Source organism: Psammomys obesus, unplaced genomic scaffold, assembly GCF_907164565.1.
Source record: "Psammomys obesus unplaced genomic scaffold, mPsaObe1.curated_primary_1811, whole genome shotgun sequence".
In the NCBI taxonomy this organism is placed as follows: domain Eukaryota; kingdom Metazoa; phylum Chordata; class Mammalia; order Rodentia; family Muridae; genus Psammomys; species Psammomys obesus.
In genome coordinates this window covers 9,351,557-9,372,618 of record NW_026592510.1, presented here as the reverse complement: position 1 = coordinate 9,372,618, position 21,062 = coordinate 9,351,557, and the positions used below count along the sequence as shown (strand labels likewise).

The following is a 21,062-nucleotide window of genomic DNA, read 5'->3' as shown; positions in this document are numbered from 1 at the left end:
CTGGTGCTGTGCCTGTCTCCAGAAGGTTTTAGGAAAATGGAGCCGAAAGCCCACCCCTCCCACCACCAGCATGGAAGCCCAGCACCTGGGCTAGCAGGCACGGCAGGCACTGCTGAAGCATGATGCGGCGCTGCACTGAAAGAGCACAAATAAACCCCCGGCCCTCGCACACATTTATCCAGTTTGTGAAGTGGATTAATAGAATAACCAATAAAACATGTATAAAAGCTTTAATTAAATGTGATGAAATAAAACTTCATGTTTTATTTATGGACACTCCCGACATGTAAAGGATTCGGGGAGACATTCATTTTTACTGCCATTTCGTCCTCATATCTATAATTAAATCCAGGCTTCAGTTCTGGCCCAAAGCGATGCGGCATTTTAAAGCTGGCCTTGGACACCCCACCCCCATCTGCTCCTAATTATAATTACCATCCCCAATACAGAGGGGGCTGGTGACAGAACAAAACAGAACAATAAAACAAACAAACAAACAACACTGGATGCCGTTGTGTTTCAAAGTGACGCGCTGAAGGAGTGCTTCAGGCCGGAGGGGCACCCTCTATTTCCAGTTTTATTCTGTGCCAAGTACACAATCCCTTCATTTTACTTTTGACATAAAAAAGGACTTCATGAAACAAGACAAAATAACTTACGATTATATGAAACATAACTGTGACAAATCGCAAAACTATACATATTAATAGAAAAAAAAAGTGTACCTAATTCCTTAAAAGATTTACGACAATAAGCACCACATGTGCCTCTACAGTCAAACCGGCCCCATATCCAGGATGATATACGTAGCCCGTTCCTCTACGTGAGCATATATAACAATGTACAAGGGCCTGTGTGATTTATGGAAAACACATTTCCACTTTTGTTTCCCCCAAAGTGCTCTATGTCAGCAACGTTGCAGAGGGCGCTTCTCTATCTGTGGAAAATAAATCTCTCCACTTTTACAAACTCACCGTTGCATCCAACGAGTTTGTTTCGTTCTTTCTCCCTGTCTCTGTTACTTGATCCACAGCAATAACAACATTGGTCTACACAGTCAAATCTAATCAAACGCCAAATAATAAAACTGAACACTATCAATACTTCCAGGCATTAAGGGTGTTATCTGTGCGTCGTGGGGAAGAGTTTGTGACAGGGAGACTGGTTAGCCTTGTTCTGAGCTTGGTTTAAGTGAACTAGTGCTTTTGGCAGTTGGGTCTCTTGAGGACCAATTCTTAAGTGAAAAACAAGGTTATCTGGTGGACGATAGCACATAGTGCCTTGGTATCAGTCACTCACCTGGGCCATGGGGTGGAGACCCGTTTAAGGGACCATAGCTCACAGGGCTGGGAAATATTTAAGCAGTTCTTAAGTGCTGATAAGAGGGAAAACTCTAAACGGTACTTTGATGTTGTCTCTTTAGAAAATTATAGCAATGGATGAAGAATGAAATGTCTCTAGGTAGACTGATCTTTTTGGCATAATAGGATAATTGGCTTTGTGCTTTGTGTGTTTTCAGGAGCACTAGTTTTTATTGTTGTTGTTTGCGTTTTTGTTTTTAAAGGGGAATGACAATGTCCATTTGGATGTTTATGAAAACTGTTCGCTCATCAGGACAGAAAGGGCCTAGAAATGGAAGGGAATAATTTATGTTTCTGAGTTCTGATTTCACTGTTTCAAAATACTGATGGACCCGAAAGGCCAAAGCCAGCCAGGGACCCATTGTAAGCTGAGGAGAAAATCTGGACGCAAGAACAGACAGCTTGTGCAATCTGAAGGACCCTGAATGTGCCATGTCTCTAGGCCGTTCCCAGACCAGAACACACTGGAAGGCCTCTGATGGGCTGCACTGGGCCTGGCTCCAGGCACACTTTTTTTTTTCCCCTGACAGCAAGGATATCTCTTTGGGGTTGTGAGTCAGGCCTGGAGGTCTGACCTAGTGACCCTGCTGACACCAGATCCTCCTTGCTTCCCTCCTACCTAGGTGACCCAGAACAGGAACAGTGCCATGGGGAGAATGGCCACGAGTCCAGATCCTGGCTCACAAAGCCTCACGTCTCCACCACTGGAAGAGCCGTCTGTCATGGTCCTGTGGTTCACTGCTTGCCATGACTCTCCTCCTACTTAAATAAAGCTGTAAGAGTGGGGTCTCCGTTCTTTCTAGAGTGTGACAGGGGTCAAATGAGGGTTGTTTTTAATCAAGCGGTGTTGATGTATGTGTGTTCATGCTTAGACCAAGCACAACAACCCACAAGGTCTAGAAGGCTGGTAGTTCCTAGCAGCCTGAGTGATCACCTGCAGAGGAAGCTCTTACAGCTCAGAAGACCAAAGAGAATCCAAAGCCTTGTGATTCAGATGCTTACATTATGGCTTCCCCTAAGGGCATGGCCTCTTCAGCAACACTAGACCAACCAATGTGCTGTAAGAAGATAACCCACACTCGGTTCTTTTATCAACCCCATTTAGTGGCATCTTGGGGTGAAGCATGGGATGAAGTGGAGGTCTGCTGATTTGGGCCCAGACTCACAGTTCTGTCTATTAGGATACGAGCAGTCTCAGGACCCGAGGTCTGACATGAGCTAAACTGTCTCATTGAATACCATGATGATCTCAGTCTCTGAAGAACTTTGCCTCAGTTCTGTTTTTTTTTTTTTAAAGAAGAAGAAGAAGAAGAAGAAGAAGAAGAAGAAGAGAAAAGCAAAGAAAAGAAAAGAAAAGAAAAAAGAAAAAGGAAAGTCCTAAAACATGAGCAAACTGGATGTTGGAGCTGGCCAAGTTTTTGGAGTATGGCCTATTTGTGTAGCATTTGTCCTAGAACATAGGTCTTTTTAAAAGTGTTTCTCTAAAAGTGTCACCGGGAAATGAGGTCTTGTTTATGCTAATCATAAAAAAAAAGAAAAGGTTTTATGTTATGTGAAAAATTCCAGGCCTTCTAAGCAGAGTTCCAGAATGTCTCTTGAGTTTACCTTCTTTGAACCTTCCCAAGAGCTGATAAAATCTGGTGAATGGTTGCCACCGCTGAGCCACAGTGAGGAAGAAAAAGTGTATAAAAGCAGAGAAGAAAGCCATATAGAGGAGACGCATAGGTGAGTGGATCCTTTTAAGGAACTGGGCAGAAGCCACAAAAAATAACTGGACAACAGGTGCCCTTGGAACACTACACACAACTCCATGGGTGCCAGCTCTTAGGTTTCCTGGTCTGCCCCAGGCAGAGCACCAGAGCAATGCATGAACCATTCCAATGAAAAGGTTTTCAGGGTGAATTACCGAGCCATCAATACATGAGAGCTGTTTTTCTTGAGACACGGATTTATTATGTAGCCCTGACTGGTCTGGAACTCACTGTGTAGACCAGGCTAGCTTCAAGTGCCTTCCTTGTGCTGGGATTAAAGGTGTACACCACCACACTCAACATATGAGGGTTCTTGCCAAAGTCCCGAAGGCAGACACGTGTGCGCATGTGTGCGTGTGTGTGCGTGTGTGTTTTGATCATTTTGTTTCCCACAGATAACCTTTGCTAAACTGCAAAACTAGGCCAGGAAGAGGTATAGCCGTGATATGTATCTGGGGGTGATTAAAATGGTAATGACTTCTACCAACAGAACAAACCTTTAAATATTTTTCCTTTGGAAGCGGATGTAAATAGCAGGTCTTTAAAGTTCAAAAACAAAGTAGGTTGCCGAATAGAAGACCTTATTTTGTCATTGGAGGCGCAACTGAGAAGCACAGGCTAGGTAAGACAAATGGGAAAGCCAGTTTGAGAGAGTCCAAGCCACACCATGCTTCGGCATAAGGCTGCCCTCACCGTTCACGGCTGTGCATCATTCAGTCATGAGAGAAAACATGGGTGAGGCAGCACATTATGCCTCTGGTAACGAGGCTGTCTTCCTCTCTTTGACTCTTCAGCAAGGATCATCCAGTTCACATGCACGTTCATTGGTGTCTGTTGAGACCTGAAAGCCAGGAAGTAACTCTAAATTCCCTTTCAACAGAAATTTGTGTTGGTCACCTGACCCAGCAAACTGAGGGAAAACAGAAAAGGTGCAAGCATTCCCGAAAGCCAGACCTGACCATCCAGTCCTGCCTTCCACAGACCTAGTGACCCTACTGGCTCCATGGATTTGGTTGACATTCTCCACACAGCTTGTGAGAGTTTTGAAAATTAGAGGTGATGAGTGACTTAAAGGTCCTGGCTGTGCTGGAGGGGCCCAGGGACCTTTCAGCCTTCGGTGTACACAGAGGAGAGCTGGCTAGGACAGCGATCCACAGCGCTGAGCTGCAAGAACGTGGGATCTTCAGGGCCGCTGCGAAGAGATTCCCCAAAGAGGCTTGATGAAGCTGAAGGCAAGTCATACACTGGAAGGGAAAACACAGGCAGTTAGCCCTTGCACTAGGTGGCCTCAGTGGCTGGCCTCTACGTCCATGCCACCTACAAGATACTAGGGGTGATACTATCCTCAAGGAACAGAATAGGAGAAGAGGCTGGTTTGCATGGGGCATGCTAAAACGTGCCACATCACCAACTATGGCCTCAGCAGAAGTAAAAGTGTTTTAGGGAGGAATGAGGGTGACCTCAGAAAGGGGACAAGAGTAGAGTCATGGGGAAGAGTGGGCTTCACAGATGGCAAAGTAAGGAAAGACTATTTCAAAAGAAGGTGACAGAGCTAGGGCAATGAAGAGGGGCATGTGGGATAAGGAGAGTGAGTGTTTAAGCCAGGACAAGGGTAAAATGTAGGGAAGACAAATGCAGGAAGACTGGAGTACCTAACTAAATACTCCGTAAAGTCATGAAGCCTCTGCGCTGGGCCAGAGAAGACAGCTCAAGAGTTGCTGAGACTGGACACTATTAAGGTATTCTAGAAAGAAACGGACTCAATTTATCACTTGGGTTACCAGGCAATGCCAAACGGGACAGAATGACAAAGATAAGGGGGTGTACTGGGAGATGTTGCCACAGCCCACGGGAGAAATTCTGGTTCCTGTGCAGGTGAACGAAAGGGTGAGAGTCAGGGAGCAAGGAAAAGATGAGCGTTATCTCAGGGGTAGTTGAACTGGATTCCGTACGCTCCCTGTCAGCCACAGGGAAAGCACCTGGCTTCTGTCTCACCTTGTCGGCTAAGCCACAGACACCCACCTGTAATGCCCGAGTGTGTTGAGAAGGCTCTATGAAAAACATCAAACCCTGCCTGACCCATCGATGTGGGGACCAGGCAGTCCTCAAAGGAAGGCACCATACTGCAGGAGCTGCTGGGTGGCACAGTTCTCTGGGAGTCAGGATAATGCGGAGGGCAGAATGTCTGCAGCTGGCCATAAAATCCTGAAACACAATCATGGCAATGAGTTATTTCAGGGCAGAATCCATCCCTAACCAGGAAGAACTTCACTGAGTCGATTTGTCAAAATGCCTCTGCATGGTAGACTACCTGAGACGCCTTCTAACCGAGCATTTGGATGAGCTGCCTTCAACGCTTGCTGGCTTGTGAACGTTTTAGGAAGAAATGTTCTCACCCCGGCCCCTTCCACTGGGATTTGCATGCATCTTAACTTCCTTTATCTTACATTTCAGGCTGTTTACATATGTGACAAAACTCCACAGAATATCCTCAATCATGCCCACAATAAATACAAACAAACTAAAAAACAAAACCCAGCACAGACCTATCTATCCATTTAATCTTCTTCCTGCTTTTACATAGCTTCACAGTACCTCACAGCTGGATATAATGGAAACTATTTCACTATTACTGTTGCTGATCCTTGCAGAAAAAGGGGAGAACTGGAAGGGAATAAATAAAGATGATAAAGAAATGAGAAGCAATATCTTAATGCCTGAAGATCACCACTAACTTTGGGACAATCATGTTTCATCTCCCCTTTCACTTCTGGTCTTACTCAACATTATTTTTCCAGCCTTCCCACTTGGTCCTTTTCTATGATGCTCTACATCCTTCCTGATTTCTTACCGTTTTCCCTTTCTCTCTTGCCTTCGTGATAGTGTGATGGTGTGTATCAATGGATTATTATCTGAGCGTATAAAATGCTTTTAAAAAATTTAATAATGTAATCTTGATTCCACACTCTACTGACGGGGGAGTTGAGGCTCTTCTGCTTCCAATGCCGTTGAGCATTTTGTGTTTTCTCAGCTGAAAATGTGAATGCCGCTGTCTGCGGCACAGGGTACTGGGCACACCGACTGGGTCACTGGAATAAGGAAGCAGGTCTATAATGTTCTAAAGTGCTTTGGAAATGACAGTCATTACTGATGTGACGATTCTGTTCTGAGGGAAGAAGATGAGGGGATCCGTAGAGGAAGTGCCCTACAGTTCCGCCCTCAAACACTGAGGGAGACAGAACTTGGGAACGCTGGTCTCACATGTCTTCCACCATTAGAGCTGTCTCTCCTTAACCCTGGAAAGCTTTATTGAGGATCCCTCAGGAGGGAAGAGGGTGCTGTTTTTGTTTGTTTGTTTGTTTGTTTTGGTTTTAGCTCTCTTTAGAAGCAGGGAAATGAGGTGCACACCCCACTGCAAATGCACTCCTCTTGTTGCTCATTTGGAGCCTTCAGCTGTCTAGCAAAAGCCTGGCTCACCTTGCCTAAGGGCTACTCTAAGGGGCTGTAAATATTACTAAAACTGTGCTTAACTGCTGCTCAAAAAGACACATACCCCATCCTCGAGGAGCTGATGATGTAAGACGGAGACAAAATACAGATGGATGCTCAGGACACACTCGCGCTCTCACGAGCCTTTGCAAGTGAGTAACGGCGCATTTCATATCAAATCCATAGAGAATATTCACGTAAGGTTCGGGGAAAGGTAGATTATCACCACAACTTATACTAAGAATACATCTATGGAAATTCCACATCGAAGCAGGGGGGAAGAGAAGACAGTGATTTCTGTTTTTGATTCCCAGTGGCTTTTGTATGTTTCTAAACGAGAGAGGCAGAGACCCAAACAGATAACTTTCAAACAACTGACCAAAATGAAGGAAGTCAATGTCCAAGCTGGCCAAGAAACAGACATTAAAGTAACAGTCACAATTTGTGGTCTCTGTATTACACTGGCAAAGCTCTCTCCTTGTGGCTGAAGAGTGAGTGGAGACATAAGTCTTGTAGACTTGAGAAAAGTAGATTCCATTTTCCAGATCCTAGGGCAAGTGCCTGAGTAGCTCCAACTAGAAGTAAGTACACCCATGGGTTTAATCTCTTGGACTGAGAAGCAATCCTGAAAGACTATGCTGAAGTGCATGTTCTGCCAAGAGAGTCATTACAACACAAATGACGACAACACCAGAGGCCAAATGGCCAAGCACCAGAGAGTGGCAGAACACAGACGCCATACTTCCCTGGTGGCAGAACTGAACGGCCCTCCCAACAGTGCTCATCAGGCATCCTAACAATACCAGCCAGTGCCGTCTCCAAAGGGACGGGGCTGCGATCAGGATATAAAATGAATAGATAAATAAATTTAAAAAATAAAAAGGAAAAACCAAAACTGAGTAGTTTATGGAAGGTCAGCTTGTCTATGATTAGCTTGTCTCCATCCTAAGTCTAAGCATAGGATGGAGACAGCAAAATACTTTATCATTGGTTGTCTTTTTTTGTTCTGTTTCTGCCCAGATTTTAACAGTGCTGAGAAACAAGTGATCTGGAGTCCAACCACCTGAGTTCAAATCCTGACTAAAATACATACCTACCGTACAGTCTTGCTTTTTGTCTTAACCTCTAAAATAGTGTTAACGGAGGTGACAGAATCACACTGAGTTATTACGAAAAATTATAGAAGCTAACATTTATATAGCACATAATAATGATCCCTGTATTTTGATAACATAATATATATGTAAAATTAAAAGTAAAATCACCTTACTGTGAAAATAAGAGTTCTCAAAAATAAGATAAAATTGATTATGGAAAGTTGAAATTTCAGAAAGACAAGATGTCTTCAACAAACAAGTGTGAGGACAGATGCAACCACAGGTAATAGACACTAGCATGGAACTAAGAATAAATTACTGTAATCTTAAAGGTACATCACAAGCTGAAAAAAATGGATAATATGGGCTCATTGGAGAAATGAGCTATGGTTCTCGGACACTGCATGAAAGAACATGGACCAAGACTTCTTCACTCGCCTCAGTGGGCCTAGAAGAAGTCTAAGCACTTTGAAATAGCCAGAAATTTGGATCTGTTGGTGTGGGTCATCCCTTTGACAGAGCTTGACTTTGCATCCCTGTAGTCAGGTGCGTGTAGGGGCAGTCTGGGTACATCCAGAAGAACTGATCATCACGGTCTATTGGAATGTAGTGTCTCCTTACTGAGCGTGACAGACATTTGCTACGCACAGCTCCAGGCTGGCTCCGTTCGAATTTGTCACCCATAAATTCCCTCGTAGCACTCCTTAGGGTAACATTACCCTTCCGAGAAGAGGAGGCATTTTTCACTGAGCTCCCATGGCTCTCCAAACAGGGACATCAATCATTCAGGTGCAGTCACCGAGACACTCACTGGCCTTTTGTGAAAACTAATTCATTCTTTTTTCTTACCTTTCTTCCTGCTTCCGAGGGGGAGCAGCAGCATCACTCGCTTCAGTCTGTATTCTGGTGTTGTGATGTGTCTAAGTTTAAACAGGTTGGGATACAGCAAAATAGACCCAGTGACACCCAGGGTTCCGGGCGTCGTCTCCCACTTGGGACCGAAGGAAGGAGAGAGCAAATATGATTCCTGCCTGGGAACCCTGATTGATTTGAGAAGCTATCAAAATCCAGGATGTCCTCACAAGCATATTTAATTACTCTAATAGCTAACCAGGAAAGGTGAAGGTGATACCTCTTCTTTACCCTTCAGGTAGCCAGCATAGAGACGCTGAATAGACTGCTGTGGGTGGCAGGGTCAGTCAACTCAAGGCGTTTTAACATGTTCTCTTCCAGTGCTATTTCCATAAAACTAACAAGATTAAAAAAAAAGATTCCTTTAGGATCCTGTCACACATACAAACCTAGAGACAGCCTAGCTCATTTTCTAATGAATGGTTCCTATATTCCAGTGGCTGGTTTTCAAGCAGCAAGTTTGGTAAGGGCATGACTTCTCAGACCCAAAGCAAAATGATATAAGATGTTAACACATTTTGTGAGCAGAAAACCTAAGAACGATGGCAAGGTCAGCCAGTCTGTCAGTCAGTTGGTAATGGTTATCAAGGGCTGGTTCAGGTACTGCTGGGGAAACCGAGGAAACAGAGAACAGTACTGGTTCTGGAGGACTGATATTGGAGTTGGAGCAGGGACACACAAACCAACACAAACTGACAAGAAATGTTAGCCACCAAAGTTACTTACAAACAACATCCCTCCTTTTAACAAGTTCTTCACTTCCAAGAACAGAAACGGACAGATGCAAAGTTCATCTCGTTTTACCTAAACGGAAGCATCTAAAAGATCAAGGGGACTTGTTCCTCCTCCTCATCTCAATTTTGGCAAGTTCCTTTTTCTTTCTAAAAACATATTTGCTTTCCTAATTATAAAAAGATTTGGGGCTAATTATAACAATGTACGTTGGCAAAACAACAAGTGAAAGAAATTATCTTTATTTACATAGTTGAGAAATGGCCAAATACATGCCTTCATAACTTAGAACTACTTTGAATCACACATACACACACCTGTGTGTATAATATATATGTGTGTGTGTGTGTGTGTGTGTGAAAATGTAATAATGAAATTGATTACTTAGCAAGTTGGCTCAAATTAATATATAAATTAATATATAAGATTATTTGTATCTTATTTTATTCACTAATACTGCCTGAGAATTTCTTCATGTATCACTATAATCCATTCCTAAAAGCTGTACAATTTGTCACAGAGGGTCCCCTGCGGTCCTTTGACTACAAGTGAGAACAAAGTTAACAGTCACTTCTCTGAGGCTAGGTGCTGATTTCCTTCCCAAGCGGAAGAGGAAGTCACAGAAGGGAGGAGCAGATGTCTAAGGCACTGCTGCCCAGCAGGTTCCTTCCTTGGGCATGGCAGTGCTTGTCTGCACTGTCCAGTGGAGTGGTTCTGTGTGGTTAGCAAACATTTAAAATGAAGCTGGCTGACTTCCATTCAGTTTAAACTGATTCACCTTTACATGGCCACACATGGTTCATTTCACAGCACTACACAGGCAGAGTAGTTCTAGATAAATTCAGATTCCCAGGCCCAGCCAACCATGTTTCACCAATGTTCTCAATTAAATTCCTGATTATGCACACATACACGTGCGTGCATGATTGCGTGCATGATACAGACAAATGTAATCAAAAACAAGAAAAACAAGAGGGTTGTCTGAGGGTTGAAATAAAAGCCAGATAAAGTCTGGCCTTCAAGATGGTAAGCACATTACATTGTTGTATCTGTTTGTTTCTGACATTAACCACACTTTAGTCTTGTGGGAAGGAAGCTGAGTATAAATACACAGCTAAGTAAACAGCAGCCACACACACCCCCTCAGGAAGTGAAGTATTGGGTTAGGCCAAACTGCCAGGGTACTCACCCATGCTGTTGGGATCTTTTCTTTCTAGGAAGCAATAGCAGCAGAAGGCAATTCATGTCACACCTTTTGTGTGCACTATAATCTGGACTCACCCTGCCATGCACACAGGGCGGGAATATCACAGGAAGGTGTCCGGTCTTTGAGCCGTGTGCTGTGAAGCATCAACAGGGCAGAATATGTGCCAGCAGACTGCTCCCTGCAAAGGTGCAGTCATGACCCGCACTGTGTTTGTTTACATACAGGCTGGCCAAGCAAAGCTCTTGTGCTCCCTGACTGTGGTGCGAGGATCAGCCAGGAAAGGCACTGGATAGTTCAGGGAAATGTTCTCATTTGCAAACAGAGATAGAGCAGTTGGCATACCTCTCCTTTATAGCAGAAATGAAGGGATGAAAAGAGTATCCAGGAAGAGCAAAGAGCTAAACATGAGGTTTTGACATGGGTCTTTTGTCTGACCTTGCCTGCGACAGTGAGGTCTAAGCGGGAGGCTGTGTCCAGCTCTACTGAGGCTCCATCCCGGTGGAAAGACATTCCTGCCAACAGCACTGAGCAGCCCATGTGTGGACAGAAGACCCAGCAACGGCAATGTCTTCTTGAAACCCTTGGGGGTTTTGATATGGTGTTTTTTGTTTTCTAGCCAAGGAAAGAAGAATGTATATTTATGACCTTTAAGACCCATCATTCTTCGACAGACTGTAATTTTGTGGATTACTCTAGGAAGTGTGGCATTTTTCTCTTTAGTTATTTGATCACTGCATATGTAGAGATGGAGGTAGGCTCAAGTGGGAGGGTCCTATTGGAGTACCAGAGGCAGGAACACACAGAGGAAATACACACCTCCATTCTCCTTGGCATCTGGGATTTTTTCCTTCAATACTCCAATGGCTTTTTGTAGATTGCCCTGGAGATCTTTGACCTTCTGCCCTTGAGAAGTATTCAAATATCTCCTACCAGCCAAGAATAGGGATTTAGCTGAAAAACCTCCGTTTTCCACAAAATTCTGCTGTCTACCTAAAACTGTCTCAAGAGGCAGTCTTAAGAAATGATAAATGCATGCATCCATTATTCACTCATACTTTTCTACAAAAAAAAACAAAAAAGCCCCTCCAAAAAACCGGAAATAAAAAAAAGTTCCATGAAGGCAGGGAATTCATCCAATTTGTCACTGTTTGTCCACAGAGTAAGAACAGCCACGGGTATACAGAAGTCACGCAATAAACACAGGCATGGCAGGACCTCTGTGCTACTTTAACCATGGGTTAAGAGATGGAGCTTTACCAGTGTCTTTTCTCTCTAAAAAAGTCATTCCCTTAACAGGTGCTTGCAGCCCTCGCCTCTGCACAATTACAGGGCATCATCTCAGTGGTTACCCTAACCACTACGCAGTCTTCAGTTTTACTCAGCATTAGTATACAAGGTCAGAAGATAGAACCGGAGGGGGGGGTTGTTGTACCCAGAGATCCTGGGCACAGAAAAGAGAAAACAGGCCACTGGAAATATAAAAGCTCCCAATGCACCTTGGAGATGAGGGGCATCCTTTGGTCCAGTGGGTCCTCCCTGGGGACCCGATTTAAGTTAAAGCCCATGGTCACTAATAGGAGATTAAGAATCTCCACATTCACCCATCTGAAAACCATGTTCCAGCTACCTTTATATTGCTGTGATCAACAGCATGAACAAAATACAACATGGAGTGAAAGGCAATTATATCATCTCTCACACTGGGCAGAAACTCTGGACAGGAACTGAAGCAGAGACCACACGGGAACACAGCTTCCTTGCTTGCTGGCTCACTCTGGCTTGCTTGGCTACCTTCTTTTTTATAACCTGGGGCCACTGACTTAGGGAAAGTTCCACTCATGTTGTACTGGGCCCTCCTCCATCAATGAGCAATCAGTCAAGAAAATGCACCAAGGGCCACACTGATGCAGGGAATTCCTCAATGGGCTTCCTCTTCTTAGGCGTCTCAAGTTTGGGTCGGGTTGACACTAACTAACTAGCACAGGCCATCTCTGACAATACAAATTTTGATAGAAAACAAGAGTAAGGGTCAAAGGAGGGTGTGATATCTTCCTGTCTCCTGGATCTTCTCATTTCTTTGCCTACATCATGGCTATGATTCTCTTAGGAAACTGAGACCCCCCCTTCTTTGAATACCTCTGTAATCAATTACAGAGGCCAATGAGAAGAAGGAATTATTAGGTGAGGAGCCCCTAAAAATCCAACAGTTTTAGGGGTTTAGGGGTCATGCATTATTAGACTGATTCCATCCACTCAAGTTTTGCTCAGAGAACAGCTTTGGGGACCATGTATTCATTACTTGCCAGATACTTTAATGTCAAGACACCCTAGAGAGCCCTTCATACAAAGCCACTTGATGCTTCTTCTTTGGAACTAGGTAGCTGAAACAAATGGCATGGAAGCAGAGGGGCTGCTCAACACTCTATAACTAGTATTTGGTTCATCTGATGCCATTGCAAATAAAGTAGGAAACTCTTCCAACTATACTAATATTTCTAAATAGTTTGTATTACTTATTAGTCTATCTCTACTTAATGCAAATCAGCAGCATAACTAAAATGGTCATTATAACCATCTCCCTAAGTTCAGAGCTCTCTCAATCGCAGTTCCTATGCAGAGATACTTCAAAAGCACAGTTTGCTTAGTGTTGTGACATCTGCTTGGACAACTGTTTTAAAGAAGCAAAGGATCTAGTACTTGTTGGTTCAAAGCCAAGCACTGGCCTAGGGATTTTTACACAGACAATCTTCACACTGACCACAGCCTTTCAGATAAGTTGTACTGTCCCTAGCTTACTGAAAAGAAACAGCAAAGTTAGATTAATTCATGTAGACCTTCAATCACCAAGTTTCAGAACCAAGATTCTAACCTTGGTCTGTTTGCTGATGCAGTTCATGACAAACACTGGCGGCAGAGCACAGACCGCAGCCGCCCATGGTGGTCAGGCTCCTTCTCCTAAGCACTGCTGACTTAGTGGTTTTCAGACCTACAACAGTACAAGAAGAGGATGGCAAAGCACGAGAGCTTAATTAATGTATCTGTTTCTGTCTTCTCGCAAAGGCCATTCTGGCTTTCTACGGTACTTAGGTCATGCTGCATGAGGAACCTCTTAGCACAGAAAGAGGGAAACTATCAGACACAGACAAATTCTTCTGTCCCAGATGTGACGGAGGATGTGCTGAGGGGACTCCTGGAGAATGAGGCCAGAGAGACTCAAAATGGATGCCACACGCACCAGCTCCACCTGGGCAGAACTGATGTGTTCCTGGGCTCCAAGAAAGACCCAGAGAAGAACAACTGCTGGAAAAGGGCCTGGAAACCAGTGTTTAATGAGGAATATCTTACATGTCATTTGGAAAGCTCTAAGAACACCATGAAATGGTTTTTAAAAAACATTTGACATCACCATAATCTCAAGGGCCTGGATTCCATCTGAAATGGAAGAGGAGAGCTCTTCTGAGAGGCATCTTCTCTTTTTGAGCCGGACCAGGTTTTCCACTGGACCTTGGTGCTCCAAGTGACCTAGAATTACACGCCTAGCAGGCATCAGTCAGATGATTTGCCTGGCTCCTTCCTCTAGTGCCTTTTATGAGTCAGTTCTTGGCCAGGGCGAAAGCGTGGGACCTTATGAATGATGCAGATCTTCTTCTGACTGTTCTCTCTACAGTGATCCTGTGACCTGGATTTCTACTGTCTAGCTGCAAACAAGGCCCCGAGTTACACCCGCTTTACTAACTAGGTGATTTCTTGTTGTTCTGAATCTCAAACTGTGGTCATAAAATCTCCAGCGCTCCACTCCAGGAGTAAGATGGAATCCCGCTGAGGTCTGAGGGAAGTGGGTAGGCAGTCCTGAAACCTCACAAACGTCCCAGGATCTTTCTCATCTTCTTCCACTTGCCACCAGACAATCTGACTCTGTGTGCTCTCAGGACGTACGGACACTAACTGCCCCTGTGCATGACCCAACAAGCAGTACCAGCTACCCCTGCTCACCTCCTTCTCTGGGCCAGCATCTTCCCGCTGCTACTTCAGCGAGTCAACGCCGATGAGTGCACCCCGTCGACAGAGGCTTTCCCCTCTTACCTAACCCCATCCCACTGCACATCACCCTTTTAGTTATTTAAGTTTGCATCTTGAAATGTGTAATGAGCTACAGGGAACATAAAGATTATGGCATTCTTTGGGCAGGAAATATTCTCTGACTACTGAACTCAAAGTCTATGTAAATTGTTAAGGAACACAATTATTAAACGATATAACCTACAACAGATACCCCTTAGGCAAATAGAAACTCAGAAGTGCCATGGACTTCTGTGTTTTTTATTTGATCCCATTAATACAGCTTTAGTAGTCAGAGGAGGACCTAGTATATAGCAAAAAAACAAAAAAAAAATGACTGTGAAAATGAATCAACGAATGAGTGAATGAAACCATGGTGGTAGCCTTTGGTGAAAACCTTGATGGTAATAAGGAACACCACTGAGGATTAGGAATCAGGATCCTTGCACATGGTGGTATGTAAGTTTGGGGAAATACTGGGACTTTCCTTTCTATCATGGAACTTTCCTTAGATGAAAACCAACCAAGTTGATAAAAATAGGATGGGTTCAGAAAAGACCCCTGGGCCCAGATATTTTGGTTCTGTTGCTCTCCTTGTGGAGCTCCTGTCCTCTCCAGGTCTTACTATGTTCCTCTTCTTTCATAAGATTCCCTGCACTCTGCCCAAAGTTTGGTTGTGAGTCTCAGCATCTGCTTTGATACACTGCTGGGTAGAGTCTTTCAGAGGCCCTCTGTGGTAGGCTCCTGTCCTGTTTCCTGTTTTTTCCTTCTTCCAATGTCTATCCCGTTTGTCTTTCTGAGTGAGGATTGATCATCTTACCCAGGGTCCTCCTTCTTGCTTAGCTTCTTTAGGTATACAGATTTTGGTAGGCTTATCCTATATTATATGTCTAATATCCACTTATAAGTGAGTATATACCACGTGTGTCTTCCTGTTTCTGAGATACCTCACTAGGATGATCTTTTCTGATGCTCCAACCAAGGACCATTCATGGAGATAACCTAGAACCCCTGCTGAGATGTAGCCCATGCCAGCTCAGTCTCCAAGTGGGTTCCCTAGTAAGGGAACAGGGGCTGTCTACAACGTGAACTCATTGGCTGGCTCTTTGACCACCTCCCCTTGAAGGGGGGAGAAGCCTTGCCAGGCCTCAGAGGAAGACAATGCAGCCAATCCTGATGAGACCTGATAGGCTAGGATCAGATGGAAGAGGAGGAGGACTTCCCCTATCAGTGGACTTGGGAGAGGGGCATGGGAGGAGATGAAGGAGGGAGGGTGGGATTGGGAGGGAATGAGGGAGGGGACTACAGCTGGGATACAAAGTGAATAAACTGTAATTAATGTAATTTGGTCATTTCTGTTGCTTTGATCAAACACTCTGACCCAAACTAAGTTGAGGAGGCAAGAGTTTATCTGGTTCATGCTTCCAGGTCACAGGATGTCACTGAGGGAAGTCAAAGAAGGAGCCTCAAGGCAGCCCTGTCTGCTGTTTCATGCATAGCCCCTGTCCCGGGGAACGAACTCACAGTCAAGGAACACAGCAGAAACCATGTTTCTTGCTGGCTCCCTTGCAGGCTTGTTTATAACTAGTTTTCTTATATAGCCCCAAATTAGCTGCATAGGGGTTCTGCCACTCATTGTGGGCTTGGCTCTCCCACATTAATTAATAAACACCCCACAGGCAAGTCTTACCTGGACAATCCATTAGGTGAGACACCCTTCTCAGTAACTGTTGCTTGTGTCAAGTTGGCAGGTAAACTAGGATGGGCTCTAACTAGAAATCTGGGTTGTTTTGTTGTTCCGAATCATTATTTTTCACTGGATGCCAGACAGACCATTAAACCCGAAGATAGAACAAAAAGTGGGTAGGAGAACTGAGAGTTGGCAATATAATGCTGTTTTTCATACACGTGATTGCAACGAAGAACGGTTTCTATGCAGTTAACTGCCACCGGACAAAGAAGAACGTCTATGGGAGCAGAATTTAAGCATGTGTTAATATGGAAGTGGGTATTACTACACCCTCTTGCTGAGAAACTGCGACACCAGGCCTGATCTAGAGTCGCAAAGGGCTTTGGGTAATTATGGGACTGACCCAGATTTCCTGAGTCATGTTCCCATAATGATAAGGAATCTGAGAACTTGCTTTGGGAGGTGTGATACAAGGTTGGACTTGGTGAAGAGATGCAGAAAGGGAGGGAGGGTCTGGTGGTTACACTCAAACGATTGAGAAGGCATGCCTAAATGCTTCCACTTCGCCAGAACTGTGACTTATGAGGCACGGGTCTTGAAGGCCTTGCAAAAGAATGTGATAGAGAGTTTAGTCAGAATGATTTGGTTAGATTAGAGATGAAACATTCCTGCAATCCAAAAGAGCCCTACCAATTGTAAGAAAACCAACAAGAAATTCTCCGGCAACAGGGATGATTTTGCAACACGGCAGCAAGCAGAAATGAGATGAATGGGGGCAGACCAAGCCACTTCAGGGCTACAGTGTTTGCTTTTCTATGTTATTAACATGGTGATCTCACTACCAGGAACTCCCATGTTCCCGCTGTGTGGGTTTTTCTTTTTTCTTTTCATTTTTCCTCATTTAGGGGATCTCTACCCATAGCTCTTCACGTTTTTGTTCTAAACTGTGAACTATTTATCACACATACAAAAGAAAATTCCAAGTAAAAGGCAAGGATCACAGATTGCCATTAACACGTCCATCCTGATGGAGTTTGGTGGGGCTCTTAAAACAGAGTTATGAGAAAAAATATTTTTCTTTTTCTTCAAAATTCTGCTCAATAGAGACACAATTTCATAACTTTCAACTCTAAGAAAGAATATTTCCTCCTGGAAACCTGTTATTATTTCCTCGAAATAATGAAAAACCACTTTATCTAGAACATTACCACAGGCTACTTTTAAATTTTGTGTTTGGTAAGTCACAACAGCCAACGGAGATTTTTCTCTAGACGTTTCTTCTTCCTCTTCGATAAAACTTCTGAGATTCTTGAAACTCAATTTCCAGTTTAAGAAAGAACGGACATAAAAACAAAGCACTTTGCTGCTTGACCAACAGAGGAATGAGCAAGCAGGCAGCTAAAATGGCACAGAAGCCCAAGCCACTGGTTCTGTTACTGCTTCCCTGTCATTAAAACTTGCCTCAGGAAAAACAAACAAACAAACAAACAAACAAACAAACAAAAAAACCAAAGAAACACAACTTCCCTCAGAGGTCAGCAGTGACATGAAATGATGCTCAGTCATGCTGCTCACTAAAGGAAAAAAAATTACAGCAGCCTACCCAGCTTTGCTGTACAGATGGACAAACTTAAAATGGCATCTCTTGACAAGCAACAGGACTTCCATGTCTTTTGGTTGGAGGGCAAGCCTGGGACAGGTTTCTTGCCTGAGAAAGATGTCCACCACAGTAGTCCAGAAACATTTCCTGAGAAAGTTTGTAAAAACATAGTATGCAGCTGTAAACACACAGGCATGTACGTATATAAATTGAAGAGACAAGCCAGAAAAGCAAGTCTTTTAAAAGGCCTATCAGTAGGCAAATGAGTTCAAAGGGTGACAGCACAAAGAAGGTATGTGAGAATCCTATCGTTGAGTGTGAGGCCCAAGCTTGCCAACGCTGGCTCTTCCAATCTGCAAGGCCTTTTCTTCCTATTCATTCGCATTTATTAAAAATACTTGTTAGGCACCATGGCAAGACATGCTCCCTGCCTTGCATAAACTCAGGATTTAGTTGTTTTGGCACTTGAGTATTCTTACGGCCCAAACACAGCATGTGAATCTGGTAGGCTGAATCCATGGGGTCAGGTGTGTGCTCGCACACATACTTCTGTGTGCCAATTCTTCACGTATTCGTATCACAGATGTAGGTTTCTCACTGTTCAGTTCCATAATCCATCACTCAGGCAGCAATTCTGACTTAAGATGACCACCTTACACCTCTTCCCACAAAGCCTGTGATGTTGGAATGCCACCGACCTGCACCTCCACAACTAAATTTAACTTTTGTTTTTGTAGAATTAGCACGCTGTCAGAATTTATCAAGCACTACTTATGGAAAACTGTGCTTGGGGTAACTGTGTAGTAATTAAGAATGCGAGAGTAATTAAGGATTTCTGTGCCTCTAATCATCAATCCTTAGTACTCTACAGGCCTTAACAGCACCAAAGCTGAGACTGAAAAGAACTCCTGATTATGGCTGCCGGAAACATCTGAATAGCATTAAGCACACTCCCTAGCTCATTTCTTTTGTAAATATGTCACAAGTTTCTAAGTGAGGTCGATGACATTTGATTTCTAATCACTTCTACGTGTCTTCTTGGGATTTCAGCGTTGTGACATGCTCACACTCAACTTAAGCAATACAATTTCTAGACTTTATTCTTTTGCAATCTCCCAAATGCAGCTGTGGCTAAATTTCCCATGGAAGGTGAGTATGTATACTGTATTTAAAAAAAAAAGGTTAACCTTTAAAGATTTAACATTCTAAATCTCCAGAAATGAGATCAGTTGTGGCAATAACGCAAAGAACTTTTCATGGAAAGTGCTACTATGCAATCATGGTCGGAAAACAGCCAAGGAAGGAGAGGTGAATTAACCTCTACCTGCCACAGCACTCTCAGTTTACACAGAATGTGCTGTGATTTCCAGAGCTGGAAAGATAGGCTGGTTAGAACGATCCGTGTATAATGGTTTTGTTCGTTGAGGCCTGTTGGTAGCTGGAAGCCCTTTGTTCCCCATGCAGTCAATCTGAACTGGACCGACAAGCTTATAGTTTCATACTGAGGTAGGAAAATGCCACTGTTGTCTGGACACTGTCTGGCTTGCTCCTTTGGGGGCCCGCAGACAGGGCGTATTTTAAATCATGAAAAAGACAGCTTATAAACCACAGGGGCTGTGACCAAAGCAAGAGCTCCTACTTCCCACTGCTACCATGCTGGCTTCAAATAGCCTCATAGTGTTTTCCTAATGAAACCAAATAACTGGACCATGGATGATGAGGTGTTGGCAACTGGAAACTCCAAAGGAGTGAAAAAAAATGAGAATAAGCAGAGGAATCCTGAGAGGCACCCAAGAGGTTGGAGGAGATTGGGCAAAATCTGGGCAGAGCCCTTAAAGGAGGGACTGATTCCCAAGAGGCAGAGTGAATGAACCTGTATGCAAGATTGGCAGGACTGCCCATTTTACAGACTAGAAAAAACACTGGGGAGAAAGTGAGGTGGACCCATCCCCCAGTGTGTGTGTCCAGTAAACTCAGCTTTGCACTTCAGGGACGCCATGTAAGCAAGCTTGGGACACATGCATTCTCTGTCTTCTCTTCCTAAGCCAACATCAGACAGGTAGAACACCAGCATTTCTGTTGAGACCAGGATGATGGGAGAGGCCCCTTTCAAGGTGACAAAGCAGAAGGTGGTAGAACAGGATACTGTCAGCTCAACTAAGCTGTTCCACTGGCCAGCATGCTCTCGTGTTAGATATCTTGTCATGTAAAAACAGTGAACTTGTACCCAGCTGTTGCTACTAACATACCATCAATAAAATCTGGAAGCTCATACCCCCTACAAATGCTTATGTGAAACAGCTGGGTCTTCAGGAAGCCAGCTCTGACCAAAACACTCAAACCATGCAAGAGGAAGTGGGCAGCCAAGTCAGGGTAGCCATAGTCGTCTGAGTGGTTATCAGAAATCCACAGGACAGGGGCAGAGTAGACTACAGTATTTGTCACACAAGCATGAAGATCCAATTGTAGATCCCTGGTACCCAAAAGAAATAGAGGTATTGCTGTACCAGCTGCCATCTGAAACCACACTGCCGTGGGGCACGGAAACAACTGAATCCCTAGAGATTATCAGCCTACCCAACCTAGGAGTGCTGGGTTTTGTGAGACTCCCAGGAAAAAGATAGCGTGAAGCATGATCAGAGAAGAAACCAACACTGTCCCCTGGCTTCTATGTGCATATATACCCACAAACACACCCACAGAAACACACATAGCCCACACAGACACAGGCATGCGTGTGTGCACACTCACACTCTCGAGGGAGAGACACAAAGGACTAGTACACATGGCCTGCATGCAGTCTGCGTCCAGTGTATGTAAGGGAGAGGCAGAAGCTGAGGTCCGTGCAAGGCAAGATGTGCCCTTCTCTTGAGCAGGAATCCCCCGGGGGGGGGGGGCGTGCTAATTTTAAATTTTATTAAGCACTTAAAAGGGCGTCAGCCTGTTGTAGCACCAATGTTGAGTGTGTTTCCACTTGTTCTTTGCGGATCCATCCTTCCTCTCTTCAGAAAGATTGTGAACACACACAACGCCACGGTAATTCTCCTATCACTCCCTCAATCTCCCAGTGGCATCTGAGAGAATCAAACTCCCTCTTGGTCACTTGAGTGTTCCAAACAGTGTGACCTAGTTCTGCCCTGGGAGGAGCTTAATTTTCCTGCCTA

General features: G+C 44.2%; 1 protein-coding gene across 4 annotated transcripts in view; it reads right to left on the bottom strand.

Moving 5' to 3' along the window:
- Nucleotides 1-240: 240 nt before the first annotated feature.
- Glis3 (GLIS family zinc finger 3) overlaps nucleotides 241-21,062 on the bottom strand; it is a 424,529-nt gene continuing 403,707 nt past the window's right edge. For all 4 annotated transcript variants that reach the window (XM_055614087.1, XM_055614089.1, XM_055614090.1 and 1 more), the window contains 2 exons: nucleotides 5,135-5,317; nucleotides 241-4,356 (listed from right to left, as the gene is read on the bottom strand). In XM_055614087.1, coding sequence (XP_055470062.1) covers nucleotides 4,220-4,356; nucleotides 5,135-5,317 — 320 coding nt within the window. In that variant the 3' untranslated portion in view covers nucleotides 241-4,219. The remainder of the gene's footprint in view (nucleotides 4,357-5,134; nucleotides 5,318-21,062) is intronic.